Here is a 15,243-nt window from a genome sequence, read left to right as displayed (position 1 = left end):
TCAAGATAAAACAACTTGGACAGCCTTAGTCCACGATTATGCAATCATTGCAAATGGGTGACTGTTGGACAGATAGTATGAGTTGTTATCCCACATGAGAAAGAAAGGAGGCCAGTCACAAGTGTGTAGAATAAATTCTAGAGGCTGAGAAGAGAGATATACAGCATATAGAGGAGGCATAACGGTCTTTAGAGGTTTCTCTATTAAAATTAACAAAAGCAGGGAGCGGTAGCAAGGTCCACAGCTCATTTGGAAAGAGGGTGAATGTTGAAGCAAGGAAGCGTGAAGTGGCAGTTGAGTATGAAGTGACATCACTGCAGGGAAGATGCTCTGAAAGCTCTGGTAAGAAAAAGAATTAAGTGAGGTCTTCTGCAAGCAGCAAAGCTGCAGGGAACCTGCATGCCAGCGTGCCTCTGAGCGTGGTCGTCCTCTCTCTGAGCTTTCAGGGCATTGGGAAAGGAGGGAAAACCAGCTGCAAACTGGGGGATTGATTGTTACCTCCCCAAGCCCTTGAGATTAGTGCTGGTCATAAAGTAACTCAAAAATGTTTTCCTGCCTGCAGTAATTGCAAAAATTAATAATTCTGATCAAACACTTACAGAGAGATTTAGAAGATGCTAGTAATTCAGGAAGAGGCCAAAGAGTAGAAGGCTCCTCAACTTAGAGTAGGTAATAAAAAGACAGTAAATAATGAGGACAAATGTAACAACACACAGGCAGGCTTAAAACATTACAAATCTAAAAGATTGCAAAGACAGTTCAATACAGATAAATGAAGAATAATGAGGTTTATGAGTCTTTATCTCATACTGTAAATGTGTGTGGCTTGTAAAATATGACGAATAAAAAAGGAGCAAGAAAGTTGAAAGATAAGTCTCTTAATATTATTTATGAATAATGAGAAGTAAAGTGAATGAGTAGAGGAACGAAAGACTAGGTATGAAATAATGAAGACTTTGATGAGTTGTTATCACACAAATCTGTGTGCTTAGTAAAATATGAGGACAGAGTAGAGTCAGAAGACAGGTCTGTGTGGAATGAACAAACAGGAGTACGGGAATAATGTCCTGAATAATGATGACTCTTAGGGGTCTGTCTCTTAGATCAATGTGTGTTGTAAATATGCAGAGCGCACTAATAAAGGGATTAGAAAAGGAAAGGCAGGTCTGATGATGTTAGAAATATGAGGGAACAATAGAAACCAGTAGTTTCTGCTCTAACGAATCAAAGAGTAATTGAACCTGGTTGTTCTTTTGAGCGAGTCTTGCAAGTCTATTGAGACACACAAGAGGTGGATTGCCTTCAGTGGAGCAGCAAGTTTCGCCCACAAATAGAGCCACAACCAACTTAGTCAATGTAGAAAACAAAAAGGTGATAAATCAGAACTCTGTTTTGCGTACTGGCAGTAGCGCAGCCTTTCCCATTCCTCTGGGATTTATCAGCAGCTTTGCTGAAAATCAGCATCTTTCTATGTCCGGGGAGCATGGAATTCATATCAGCAACTGTGGTGAATGGCATACTCGCAAAGGGGTTAATTTTTACCAGTTGCATTTTCTCAGGTCATAGTCAACTGGGTTTGATGATATCATAGCGATAAATGAGCGTCTTGTTGAGTGGCTTTGGGGATCTTATGAAACAAGTCTGAATTTTCAGAAATTTATGGTCTCCAATGCGTACGTATTATTTCATTGGATCATGATCAATACATCTCTCAGGGGATGTTTATTTAAATTCATGTATAGACTCCTAAATAGCTTTCATCTGAGGAGCTGTTAAGTTTTTCCTTTAGATTACATATTCACTGTCCAAAGGTAGGATGTGTCCGTTGAGGTCTACCATGAACTTTCAAATTGGGAGAGAAACATAACAATGCCTAAATTTATGCTTATTGTTTATATTGAGTAGTTAATGCCAGTTACTTTTGTAAGTATTCTGTTGGTTTTGACCCTAAATGTCTTAACGTTGTCAAAAGACTTCTGCATATGCTGTTCACTTCGTTATGTGAAACCACAGGGTCAGGAAATATGTTCAATTGTATCATTAGATCCCAAGACCTGAATCCGTTCAGCTGGTGGAGGAATGCTAATGTAGCATACCTGACGGCACGAGACAAGATACTGAAAGGTGTTTCAGTGGAAGATAGCTGTGTAAAACCTTAGAAAATCCCACTAGGTCCCAATCTGCACTGTGAGGGTATTTTACATCTTATTCCTCATTCTTGAGGAGACTTGTCTTCTTTACGTTTCACTCTTCAAATACATAAAAGGCTAAAGCTAAGAAATAGAGTAATTTCTTCACCGTTTCTGTGACTAGGGTGAAAGCAGTCTTAAAGGGCAGTAGTGGAGGTACAAAGCAGGAAAAACTTGCCATGAATAAAGCATTCACACAGAAGCATTGGAACAGGTTACTTGGTGAGGTTATAGAGTTAGACAAGCATCTGTCTGGAGTAATGTAGGTATAGTTGATCTTACCTGAGGCAAAGGAATGGACAAGATAAAGTCTTGTATTTCCTTTCAGCTCTCATTTTCTATGATTCTGTGATCCTGTTAGCCTCCGATTAGACCCACTTAGTAATGAGTTCACTTTCCTGTCCGTTGACTTTGATGCATTCTGTTGTGCTGCCATGTTCCAGCCTCTTTACTGGAATAGGAGGATTTTTATGCTGGAAAGTGGGTCCAAGTCCAACACATCCCAGAGGGAATTTAAAAGGGCATAACGTGTGATGGGGGATTGAGAAAAACGTATGTTACACTTGATTAAGCACTTTCTGAATTTACCTATACAACTTTCTGAAGTTCGGTGAAGACCACGTGTCTCACTGCTGTCTTACTGCATTAGGTCAGCTTTTTTCCAATAGACAGTGATGCCCTATTTTTAGCAGCAGAGAATGAGGTTTCATTCTCCCCTTTCACAAATCATCACCCCCTGGAGCTGCAGCAAGCCAAATCACGCTATCAGTGAAACCTTCTCAGGGCTGTTCAATGGCAGAACAAATGGTATCCTGAAATATAGATGGAAATGGAAATATATTCTTGATACACCAGCGATTCATGGGAGTCTGTGTGTCATTTTCATGAGATAATGGTTTTCCAAATCACTCTTTTGGACTTGTTTGAATTTTCATTCAAAATCAGCAGTCACAGTGGTATCAGAGTAGTTCTCTGTCTGTCTGGGACAGAAGTATAGCACAGTTTCTGAAATCCATACTGTTCTCACCCTCCTGATGTCTCTAACATGTTGCCTTCTACTCTTTCTGTTACAGACGGGCATGTGTTATTCGAGGCCAGGTGGTAGCAATAGACGGAACACCTTTGGTTGGAGTGAACGTCAGTTTTCTGCACCACAACGAGTATGGGTACACCATCAGTCGACAAGATGGAAGGTCAGACTTTCATGTGTGGTCTTTCACTGGTTTAGATTTGTGTAGTTAGGGTCATTTGCCACCTTCTGTTCATGTACAAAATTTTCACAGACATCGCTGTTCATAGTGTGGATTGAGGATGGCGTCTGGCCCTCTGCTATGGGAGCACATATAGTTTAGAGCTCTCTGTGGGAAAGGGACCAAAGAAGAAAAAGGAGAAGGGAAAACCTGGACAGCAACAAGATTACAGTGACATTCAAACACCTGGAGTCAAAATGTGACAGCACTGCTGTGACAGCACCTTTTTGGCATTTGAATATTTTCACTAGTCAAGTTTTCCAGAGAATTCCCTGTCTTCCCTATTTCTTTCTGTTGTTAAGTGTGAATCTTGCAAGTCCTTTATTGAGGTGTCAATGATGTTAACTCCTTTAGTTGATCACCTGAGCCACACAAATAAAAGTGAGGACAGGCTCTTTCCAGATCACGAATGGTTAAGTTGCTGTTCCACAACCAGTCCTGAGCAATCCCTTCTTCCCCAGTCTTGTAGGGGTGACTTCAGTTCTCAGAGAGATGAAATTCCTGTATATTCTACACTGCGCTCCAGGTTTGGCCACCTGTTTGCAGTAGAGTCGTGATTTGCTCCTGAACTTGAATTAAGCTGCTAAGGGCAGTTTAAGACTGCATCTTCCTTGGCTGTGTTGTGAATGACAAGAAGTCAGAAACTATCTTCCAACAGGGAAAGAGTGTAATTTGTCGTTGTTTCCACAATTATTTTTTTTTTGTTTGGCTTTGTCAATTTATGAAAGTAAGGAGCATGCATATTTATTTTACCTTAGTTTATTGACTTTCAAATAGCACTACTGAAAGCTGGTAATTATCATTTCCTCTTTACGCTAGTCTGGATAAAGTTGTTGCATTCAAATATGCTACCTGTATTTCGCTGTGAATGTAATCGGTGTCATTTGGGAAATGTGATGAGATATGCATAATTAAGTCTGACTTCTTATCACAGTTTGTTACCATCAAAAGCCTCTATAATAGATGCATTCGATAATACAGAGGGTGAAGTATCTATTTACATATTACCTTATGTTTCCTGACTATGGATGTCAGAAACTCAGAAAATTGAGGCTCTATATATCATGCCTTCTATGTCCCACTGTTTTGCAGCCCAGACATGCCAAAGGTTCTTCACAATAGCTCCCAGAGGATCACCTGCCTTATCAACCCAGAGCTGATTCAGTTCTCAGTGCAATTAATCATCCTCTTTCCCCAAAATTTCATATCCTGCACAGAGAGGTCTCCTGCTCAGTGTACTCAACCTTTTCCTCCTACTTTTAGAAAAAGAGGAAAGGATATGTTAATAGGGAAAACCTAACAGGCTTTGAGATTTCTTATTCTGCATGCTACACCTGCGTAGATTACGAGTAGCATCCCTTTTCTGGGCTAGGAATTTCCTTTCATATCAACCAAAGTAACTGGGTCCACACTTTGTCTCAGATGACTCGTTAGTATCAATTCTAGTTGGTAAATAGAGGGGAGACAGGCCAAGTAGCAGTGAAGTGCTGTACCTTGCTAGTGATGCACACAGGAAGAAAGCACAGAGGTAAAGCTTCTTTGTGAATACCAAGGTGACACCAGGAAGGTACACTTGAATGGTTTCACATAGTAAATTAAGGGCTTTCATTAGCAACATTAAAGTTTGTTTTTGTGATGCGTTGAAAGTTGCGGTGATATGATGATGATGAAAAGAAACAAAGCATTTTGTTTTCTCTTTTCCAGTTTTGACCTTGTGGCTGTTGGAGGCATCTCTGTTACTCTAGTTTTTGACAGATCTCCTTTCATATCTGAGAAAAGGACACTTTGGTTGCCTTGGAATAGATTTATCATTGTAGACAAAGTCGTAATGCAAAGAACGGAGTCGGACACACCATCTTGTGACATCAGTAGTTTTATCAGCCCAAATCCAATCGTACTCCCCTCACCCTTGACAGCATTTGGAGGATCCTGTCCTGAAAGAGGAACCGTTATTCCAGAGCTACAGGTAATGAAAAGACTTTCATACTTACAATTTGTTCAGTTACAGAACAAGTTCTAGACAATTTTAGAATATGACACCAAATAGTGAGCAATTAACTGCTGTGATGTTGTTCACTTGTGAGAATGACACCAATGCATATCTCTTTAGCACTGTTCCACAAGATGCTTTTCTCTTTTTTCTTTCTCTGTTTTTTGTTAATATTTTAAGGTGCTTTATTTCTTACCTCCAAGTAGAAGACAGTGGGGAGTCCTAACATGACTTATTATTGAAATCCTGCTTTATTTATAGTGATGCACAAAACCATTCCTAGGTTACAGATAAACAGTACCATTTCCCCATACATCAATGCGAGACATGACCTAAGGTGCTTTGAAGACTCCTAGGGAGGTTTCATCCATTCACATCTTCGAGTTCCTTATGATGGCATCTCCAGCTATAGTTTAGCTTCTTGGTTTTTATTACTTCCTTTCCAAGGTAGATCAATTTCAACATGATCTTTGGGGTTGTTTTTATTTAAATATCTTTTTTCTTGATACTCCCTTAAGTGTTGAGAAGTGATTTTTAATTTACCTTGTATTTAACTGTTCTTTTTTGGGGGACTTAAAAGAGATTGCATGAGTCGAATACCCAACGACATACAATTACAGCAGTTTCAGATCATATTAAACCCCATATTTTTAGCATGTTCTTTGAGCAGTTAGAGTTCAAGCAGTAAGGCCTCTTTTGGATTCTCCTTAAATTTCACTGAGCAAGTCTGGAAGATGTTTTGGAGGCTACCTGTAGATATGAATATTTCCAATCTTTTCTCTTTTTCTTGTAAAAGTGTTGCTACTGATTAAGGGCCTTTATTCTACATGTAAGAGACCTCTGAATGAACTCATTTATGTCTAAACATCCCCATAACTATTAAAAACATTATCTTGTTTCAGCCAGTTGATGGCCATAGTGTTGCTTCACAGAATGTACTAAGTGAAACTAATGAACATAAATTAAGAGTAACTGATACACACTGGTAAGAAAAAACTGAGACACATTACTCTACATGAGGTAATACTGGGTCATCTTTAAGCAGCGAGGTACCCGAAGATGCAGTCTGCTCAGAGAGAACTTGCTGCCAGTCCCTGTTTTTTGTCATTGGAGGGTTCTTAGAGTGTTAAGTTTCGTTGTACAGCACTGAGAAATGAACACAAAGTAACCCAGAATAATAGGAGAAGGAGATATATTAGTGTGTATTAATGCATGAATATTTCTTCCTGGTTTTCTATTAAAAAAATGAGAAGAGATGTCAGATGTATGACGGGGGGGGGCAGCTGGGATGTCAGCAGGAAAGAAGGGGAACACTGCAAATCAGAAACAGTAAAGGGAGCAGGATTTCCCTGGCAACACTACATTTCATGTGTCGAAACGACAAGCGCTGGCAGGGCTCCAGCTGTGCTGCAGCAATCCTATGGCAGTGGTACTGTTGCAATGTGTAAATAAAATTGTTTTGAAAGTGAAGTAATCTATTGTTAAACAAGAAAAATTCTTAAACTGGGGAATAGAAACAAAACAGTTTGTATTTTTCCAAGCTTGACAGATTTAATACTGTGACAGGATGACTTGTTTTCAGGGAAATACACTAAAATCATTAACCCCATTAAGCACAGACTAGTTTTCAGTGGCTTTTGAGTGAGTGCGGTGGCATCCTCCAAGAAGCTGCTCTTCTCCTGCCTGCTGTCCTTCACAGTCTATCCCAGAAGAGCTCCTTTCTCTCAGGAGATGACAAGAGCTCAATCCCCTTCTGTAGCTCCAAGGCCCACATCATTCAAAAGGTCAAGGCCAAGTTTCTTCCCCATCCCCACCCCACACACCCCCCCCAAGCTTGGAGCCTTTGCAGTCCCTCTAGTTGCTGAGGGCTTATCTCCATTGCAGCCAGGAATTGATACTACCCCACAGCGGGCATGTGGAAGCCAGCTTTAATCCAAGTGATACTGACAGCAGTGCCATGGGATTTGAACTGTGTTGCACACCCTGGGGACTTACCTGTTAGCTAGATGACTCTGATGCCCAGACCGTTTCATCTTGGCTGCCACATGTCCCCAGCTAGCTTGTTAGGTTCCTTCGTGTGCCATGCCCCTTCCTGCCAAAGCTCAGCCTTACTGCAAGTGCTCCTGCACGGATGATTTAGCAGGAAGGTTTGTTTTCTTTCTTAGCTCTCTCCAAGTTAGAGTTATTACCTCCAAAGCAGAATAGTGTCTTCAAATCATAATGTAATATATAAAGCGTGTGCATATTTGAAAAAAGTTTTTAATTGCATTCTGGTTAAGAACACTTGTTAAATAAACCAAATAATAAAGCCAAGGTAAAGCTATAGGGCTCATATGTATGAATGTGTCCACAGAGATAGTATTTGCTCCTCGGTAGATAAGAGTAAAGCATTAGATGAAGAGGCTCTTTATCAAAATAGACAGGCCACCATCCGGTAAGTTGACCAAGTGGTTTCCAGTGTTGGATATTTCATAATATGCCTGGCTGCTGCATTGCTGAAATAAACACAAAAGACTATCAGTGCTTTAAGCGGTACTGTGTTCACATCACAATTGTGAAATGTAAAATAATCACCTGCTGTTGTTGTTATAATTTTGCAATTTTTTTGGCTATAGATATAATGGTGTGGGTTTTTTTCCAAGGTGGTCCAGGAGGAAATCCCAATTCCTTCAAGTTTTGTGAAGCTGAGTTATCTCAGCAGTCGAACGCCAGGGTATAAAACTTTGTTGCGCATTATTTTGACGCACACGACCATCCCTTCTGGAATGACAAAAGTCCACCTGATAGTTGCTGTTGAAGGACGTCTGCTTCAGAAATGGTTTCCTGCTGCAGCCAATTTGGTCTACACATTTGCCTGGAATAAGACAGATATATATGGACAGAAGGTTTCTGGTCTGGCCGAGGCTATGGGTATGTAGCGTCACCTTGATGTAAGCAGAAGCGCTCACACACATCAAGCCAGAAAAATACGGCTTATAAATTTCGTTGCTGCACTTACATTCTTTTAAATCAAATGTCTCTTTAGCTAAAGTGACTCGTATGATTTCCTAAGAACATTTATTTTCTTGTTCTTCCAATGTCATCTTTCTAATTTAATCAATTTAAAAATCCCCTTTTCCCTCGGAGAATGGTTATGTACTAACGGCATTATATTCAGCTGTCTTTGTTTTTGAATGTTACTTTGAATATGACCTTTGGTGTGTCATTGTTTCTGTCATTTTTTGGCTGTGACATTTAAAATGTCATTTCCACTTAGGGTTTACAAAATTCTAACTTTTAGGCATTCTTTCTTACTACATTTCACATCTCCAACAGTTAAAACTTCTTGATTTGTTGTTTGAAGATGTTTATGTGAAAGCCATCATGTTCCATAGGCTTTCTTTGCCAAGCAGCACAAGCAGCTATTCTGAGAATTGCTACAGAAGTGCCGTCTGTGCAGACACATTTTATTTAGCCATTTTATTCATTAATTTCACGATTTGGTTTTTAAAAGGCTTGCTTTTTTTTTTTTTATTTAATTTGGTGTTATGTTGCTTAATGGATGAATCTGATAGATACTTTCCATTATTTACCTTACTTGGCTTAGTACTGTGAACAAGGTCCGTTCACTTCCTTAGCAGTTTTGTTTTGCTTTTTAAATCAGGCCAATTACAGCAAGCAAAATCAGCAGGATCAGGCTATAAAACAAGAATAGCAAGGGCTACGTGGAGCCGTTTCCCCTTGTGAGGAACATGCCTCGTTCCATATATGATAATACTGTTGTGAGGGGCAGCCAGCAGCTCTCTTCAGGACCTGCTGTCTTGTCCATGCAGGCAGCATGCTTGCAAATTGGCCCGTGCAAAGACAAAAGGTGCCATCCAGGCTATGCAAGCCCTGCAAGGCACATCTAGTGCATGACTGTTAGCTTGTGCTCCCAGCCAGGTAGTTGGTGAGGCAGCTGCATGGAGAGGCGATGGGAGAAAGGAGGATTATAGCCCTTTCCTAGTCATTCTGCTTAGAGAATGATGTAGATGTAGCCATTGCTGTCCACAATGTTAGGGTCATGGGACCATGGAGTATGATTTACATCATGTGATGCACATAGGAATGTATCAGAAAACAAGGAACTTCTTATAGGGCTGCGGTCCCACAGTCTGCTTCCACAGATACAACTCCAGGCTGCTGTCAGAAGGGACATTCCCACGTTCTCCCTTACCCCTGGGCCACCACTCACATTTGTTTGATCATGAAATGAGCCAGATTAGGAACAAATTCAGCTGAAAACTGAAGCAACCAGAAAATAAGTGATAAATTTTCAGCTTCATTAGTTTCCTAATCTGCTATGAATGCTCGTGCAGAAGCGCAGGTCTTCTCGTTCCAGCCGTAGCTCACACATTACATTGGCCTAAAGTGATCAAAGCTCCACCCTTAGTGCAAGGTGTCCTGAATTGCTGCATCATCGAATCTGCATCTGATCTGCCACATCTGGCTCACATCTGCAGCAGGGTCGACAAATTTTTCTTTGGGTCAGTCAGATGTGGGCATTGACACCAGAGAGGGCTATGAACATCCTGGGTATGGCAAGTGGTGGGGGCAGGAGTGCCCTTTTCAGCCCATCTGTCTTGTGAAACCTCCTTGTACCTGCAGATACAGATTCCTGCTGGTGTTTTGCAGTGAAGGAAGGCATTAAATGGATTGTTGGCTTCACTTACATAGATTTGCAGAGATCCAGAAATGAAAAAAAATTTAAGTGTGCCCTTTGGCACTCCCATGGGTGATCAGGCAGGACCAGGCGGGTCACAGGTGGCACTTGGGGCTTTCCTCGGCGTGGCAACTACCCATGCCCAGCATTCAGAGTCTGTCACCGCACGGTAACACCAACGTGTTTGAGAGGGAACAGTTGAGCGTGCCTGCTCCCTTGGCGTCATTTCAGGGTCTTCTGATGATCATGAAGTCTGGTACATACCTGGACTTTAAAACAATTTAAATCAAATACATAACATCTTGTGAAATGATATTGTACTTACAGATTCCCAAATTAGAAGTAGGTGAGCGTAATATGTTTAAATATGAATAAAGCTTACACAATAGCACTGGATAACAACTTTTAAATTATTTAGTTGGTGCTTAATTTTTTTTCTTTTACTTCAAGTTTAGTTTAATTAGGCTTCTTGGAAAACAGAAGCAAAAATCTTTATATTTTAAGTGCATTGTTAGCATGCTTTGTTAGATTCCAATAAACCTTTATTTAATTTGACACACTGTAGCACTCAGGGACCTTTATATGCATCCATTATATGAATTTTTGTCAAAATAAATTCCTCTGGCAGTATATTACCAATATTTAATAATGCATTCTGTACAGTTTTCATTTTAATTAAATTAAATTGCAGCAGGTTGAAGTCCTGGAAATCAGGAATATAACCATCTGTCTTTGGTTTTATAAATACTATAAACATCTTTATTTTTCTTCAGGGCTATTGACAGCAATGATCACATAACCAGTGACAGAAAGGAAGACTTTCTGAGCGTATTTCCACACACAAGTGGTTCTGTTTAAATTTGTTGGAGAAATGTTTGCTGGTGTTTGTCTAGTCCCCAAGTCCCTAAACAAGAGGCCATTTTCTCTTCTCAGAATTACAGCTGAGATGATAAAGTAACGTTCTTTGTTCTGAATAAAAAAATATCATGTGGACGCTGACACACAAAACCTTGGTGGTGGAGTCTATGTCCCCTTGTAATTTAACATAGGAAAAGGAAAGATTTCAGTAGAAACCTTAATAAATGCTCCTGTATGACTCCATGCTCAGTCTTAACTCCGGCAAGCACTTGCATCTCACACAGCAGCGTGAAGTGGTGTGCAAGGACTGACCCTTCTGGGTGGGGATATAAACCAGCTTTCAAGCAGAATAGTCGTAGGTCTTCTCTGTTTATTACTCTACTTGTTACTTTGTCTGAGTTCATTACATTCATTGTTCGAAGCAGTAAGATGCTGATAAGTACAAATATTTCAGCAGAGGTTGAAGTAGAGGTTACTGCCCTCTTTAATCATGTCTTTTATTTTCTTACCTGCGTTTTGGCAACAGCCCTTAAACTGCGATATGCTGGCACTAATTACAAATTATTGTTTGTTATTCTTAATAGCTATATGAAAAGAATAGATTTTTGGTTTAGGTGATTTGAATAAATCTTTTGAAATCCATTTTCAGACTGGAAAGAGCTGTCCTTGTTGGCTGTTAGTGTCCAAAAAACCATAGCCACTACAATTCTCTTTCACAAGGTGAAACGTCACCTCAAAAAAGGGCTATCAATTAATTTGACCGGAAAATAACACCCTACAACGAGAGTAAGGTGACTGAGATTGTCATTTCACTTCCAAAATTACGTTTTGCAAAACCTGCCAGTAACTAAATACTTATTTATCAAGTGGAACTGCAGTCACTCGGTTGACTTTACAACTGTTATGCTTCACCTTAATTACTTTTACATGCAAACCAATTGATAGGAAATTTTCATGGATGGTGCGTCAGTACCTGCACTTAGAGGTTTCAGGAGACCCAGGTTTAAGATGACACAGGTATTCCTTTTTGGAGTATCAACTTTTTTCATAAATATGTGTAAGTATATGTGAAAACATGGTTGTAGACACACATGAAGTATCTCTCACCGATGAGAAGGGACAAAAAGGCAGCTACACACAATAACTATGAAACCAGGGAACAGTGAACTTTTAAGAAAGGGGATGATAACCTCTAGAGGATATTTGGCAGCTCAGAAACATCAGCTATAGGCAGGGAATAGCAGACACTTTACAGCATTAGCTACAGCCCTAGTAAATGTGCCACTGTGGGTCCATTGGCGCAGATTCTCAGATGGTGTAAATTGTTATACCTCCCTTGACCCAGATATCAGCATGGTACCTTGCCACAGCTGATGAACTGTCCTGTGGGTCTGTAATGGTTCACTGAGCAAGGCTGAGTGACTTTGTATTATAGGTCTTTCTTTACTCGAGTATACACCTCTGACCGGGGATTGAACGTGTTAAGTGCATGAATGGAGTCAAGATGCTAACGTGCAGGTGGCAAGTATGAGGTTGCTTCATAGGAAAAATCTGCCCTTTATCTTCTCTCTGCATTAACACCTAGAAAATAGCATGTTTGGTTACTGAACCTTGATGGCTCATCCCAGCACAGCATGTGGCTATTCTGGAAGAAGCTTCAATGCCCAAAGTTGGACACTCAGCCCAGGGAGTTACTCAAAAACAGTGCTGGTGGTAGTCATAAGAGCTCCTGCAACAAAAAAATTGGACAGAGTGGCTGGTGGACCCTCAGACTGAAACCTATAATGTTTGAAACATACAGCAGTACTTACAGAGATGTGATTTTTACAAGTCAGAGTTTAGCTGAAAAAACAGGTTCTTTCTGCTAAGATGATAAAGCAGCTCTAAGTGAAGTTGCTGCAACTTCTGAAACAGCTTTCAGTTTGCCATAAAACATTTATCTTACAAACAGAAATGCTCCCTACTATAGATGGTCAAAATATTTTGATTGCATCCAGTAATGAAGTTAAATGGTATTAAAACTATTTATGGTTCAAGTAGAAAGTACCTAAAGCTGCTTCATAGAAAAAGTGAGAAAGAAATATTGAAAAATGTCAGAAAACTCTGTTTTTTAAAATATTTCTCTTTTGTATATTAAAATATTCTTAAAGACATTTTTGTTTTGGAAAGGCTGAACCATTTTAAAATTTCCTAGATCAAATATTGGGATTTGGTGTCAAAATAACATTCTTCCTTTATGAATGAGTTGCACTGAAATCTAAAAAAGTTAACTAGAGGAGATAAATAACTTTTTAAAAAAGTTGATATATTAGAGATACCAAAATTAAATTTTGAAGAGTGTTTTTTTTTGTTTGTTTTACTGAAGTACTAAAGAGAAGGGGTTTTGGTCAGTTTGAGCACCTCCAAAAAACACCATCCCTAGGGAAATTCAGGATTTTCAGCAGGTATTTTGGCCAACTGTGGAGGGGAGCCATGTGACGTGCAAGCCTGTTAAGATAAACATTTAATTCTAGACATTTTCGTCTTGGCAATCCATTTCTGCCTAACTATAGTTTTTACAATTAGCAAAGAAATTAAAACCGGTTTGTTTTAACATGAGGTTTTTTTCTATTTAAGCTGTTATTCAGGTAATTAGCAGAAATGCAATAAACAATCAAGTTAGGAGTCATTGGAGGAGATTTATACTCTTAAAAAATCCATAACTGATAGAACAGAACTTTTTCTGCTTTGAAACTGTAGTAACTATATCTGTAATAACATACTAATCTCTTAATACCTTTTTTTAAAGAAAATACCATTCCACAATAGCAATCAGGCAGAGGAAAATTAGTGGCATCATTACTTGACAGATGACTATCAAAACCTGGAATGAAAAATTACCTAGTAGTTCACAGAGGAAAAGGCAGGCTGATAGATCTTTAATTATTTGTTTGCAGTGTCAGTGGGATATGAATATGAAACATGTCCTGATTTTATTCTGTGGGAGAAGAGAACAGTAATCCTTCAAGGCTTTGAAATGGATGCTTCAAACCTGGGAGGCTGGTCTATAAACAAACACCATGTACTAAATCCACAAAGCGGTAAGTCCTGCCTTTATTAACTGGCCGTGCCGAAGAAGAACACAAATTTTAAAAGAATTAATTGTTCAGAATTTAAGCATTACACTTCCTAATGTGTAATCCTCCTTGTTTGAATGTGCACCCTCATTTATTGAGAACTGAACTGTAAATGCCATTTGAAAGGATATTTTTAATGTTCTGGCTCCCAGGTATTAAACACTAATATTGCTAATTCTTGGGATCACTGGCACATTTTGGTCATTCGGATAGAAAAAGGGCATACTGATTTAGGTTTGTGCTCACACACAGTTGGTATAGAAATACTACCTTTTAGGTCACTTTATAACATGTTATGTTCTCAGTGCACTGTCTCCACCCCTAGTTCATCCTGTGACTAACATCGGTTGGCAGCATCACTGCACCAGGGAGACAAACCGGGCAGGAAAACAGACTGGCTGAGTGCGAGGTAGCACTTCCAAAACCACACTGCTGGTCCGGTATGCAGAAGCTTTTGTAGCTTCTGAGGAGACAGTGAGTTCCTCTTCAGGACAAGGAATCCAGCACCTTTCGAAGCATTAGAAAAAAACCTGTGAATGTTTTTGGTGTCATAATATTAACCCTGCATAGAAATTTCTCAAGCATGGGGACATGAATCTTTTTTCTTATTGCTTTTGTTTTATTCCTGGTGTTTTTTCTTTTTCTCCCTTAACATCTACAGTCAGGAACTAGTGAGATTGAATTATTAAAACAATACTTGTGGAAAAATTATGGTAACTAGAAAAATATCGTTTTGCCAATAAACAGATATCTCACTGTCTGGAGGAAGGGAACCTTGGGGTCAGATTTCAGCACTTATAAATCAGCAAAGTATTGGATTCAGTAAACTTCTTTTTGCTCCAGCTGAGAGTCTGTCCACTAAAATCTATTTCCATCTGCAAGCTTCTGTTAATGAAGATTCATGCACAGATGTATGGCTGTCAGGTTTTTACAAGTTCTGTTGTTGAATGCGCAGCTACAGTATAAATATTCCAAATACAAAAGGTCAGATTTAGTTTGTAAATTATCTGGATTTCTGTTTTGATTTAAAATAGTTTGACATTTTAAACAGCGGTCCTTTCAGACCCTGTCTTATTGGTTTGTATAGATTGTCTCTTTTAAATGCCAGCTATCGACATTTAACACAAAGAGAAATCTGACCTCAGTCAGCTCAGCCCCC

At 39.4% G+C, this 15,243-nt stretch overlaps 1 protein-coding gene across 5 annotated transcripts in view; it reads left to right on the top strand.

The window, feature by feature from the left end:
• Positions 1-15,243, top strand: part of TENM1 (teneurin transmembrane protein 1) — a 250,418-nt gene that overhangs the window by 169,618 nt on the left and 65,557 nt on the right. For all 5 annotated transcript variants that reach the window (XM_009990362.2, XM_086619787.1, XM_009990359.2 and 2 more), the window contains 4 exons: positions 3,263-3,382; positions 5,144-5,405; positions 8,072-8,339; positions 13,905-14,048. In XM_009990362.2, coding sequence (XP_009988664.2) covers positions 3,263-3,382; positions 5,144-5,405; positions 8,072-8,339; positions 13,905-14,048 — 794 coding nt within the window. The remainder of the gene's footprint in view (positions 1-3,262; positions 3,383-5,143; positions 5,406-8,071; positions 8,340-13,904; positions 14,049-15,243) is intronic.

The sequence above is a fragment of the Tauraco erythrolophus genome, chromosome 13, assembly GCF_009769465.1.
Source record: "Tauraco erythrolophus isolate bTauEry1 chromosome 13, bTauEry1.pri, whole genome shotgun sequence".
NCBI classification, from domain to species: Eukaryota; Metazoa; Chordata; class Aves; order Musophagiformes; family Musophagidae; genus Tauraco; species Tauraco erythrolophus.
This window is presented reverse-complemented; position numbering and strand designations above follow the sequence as displayed.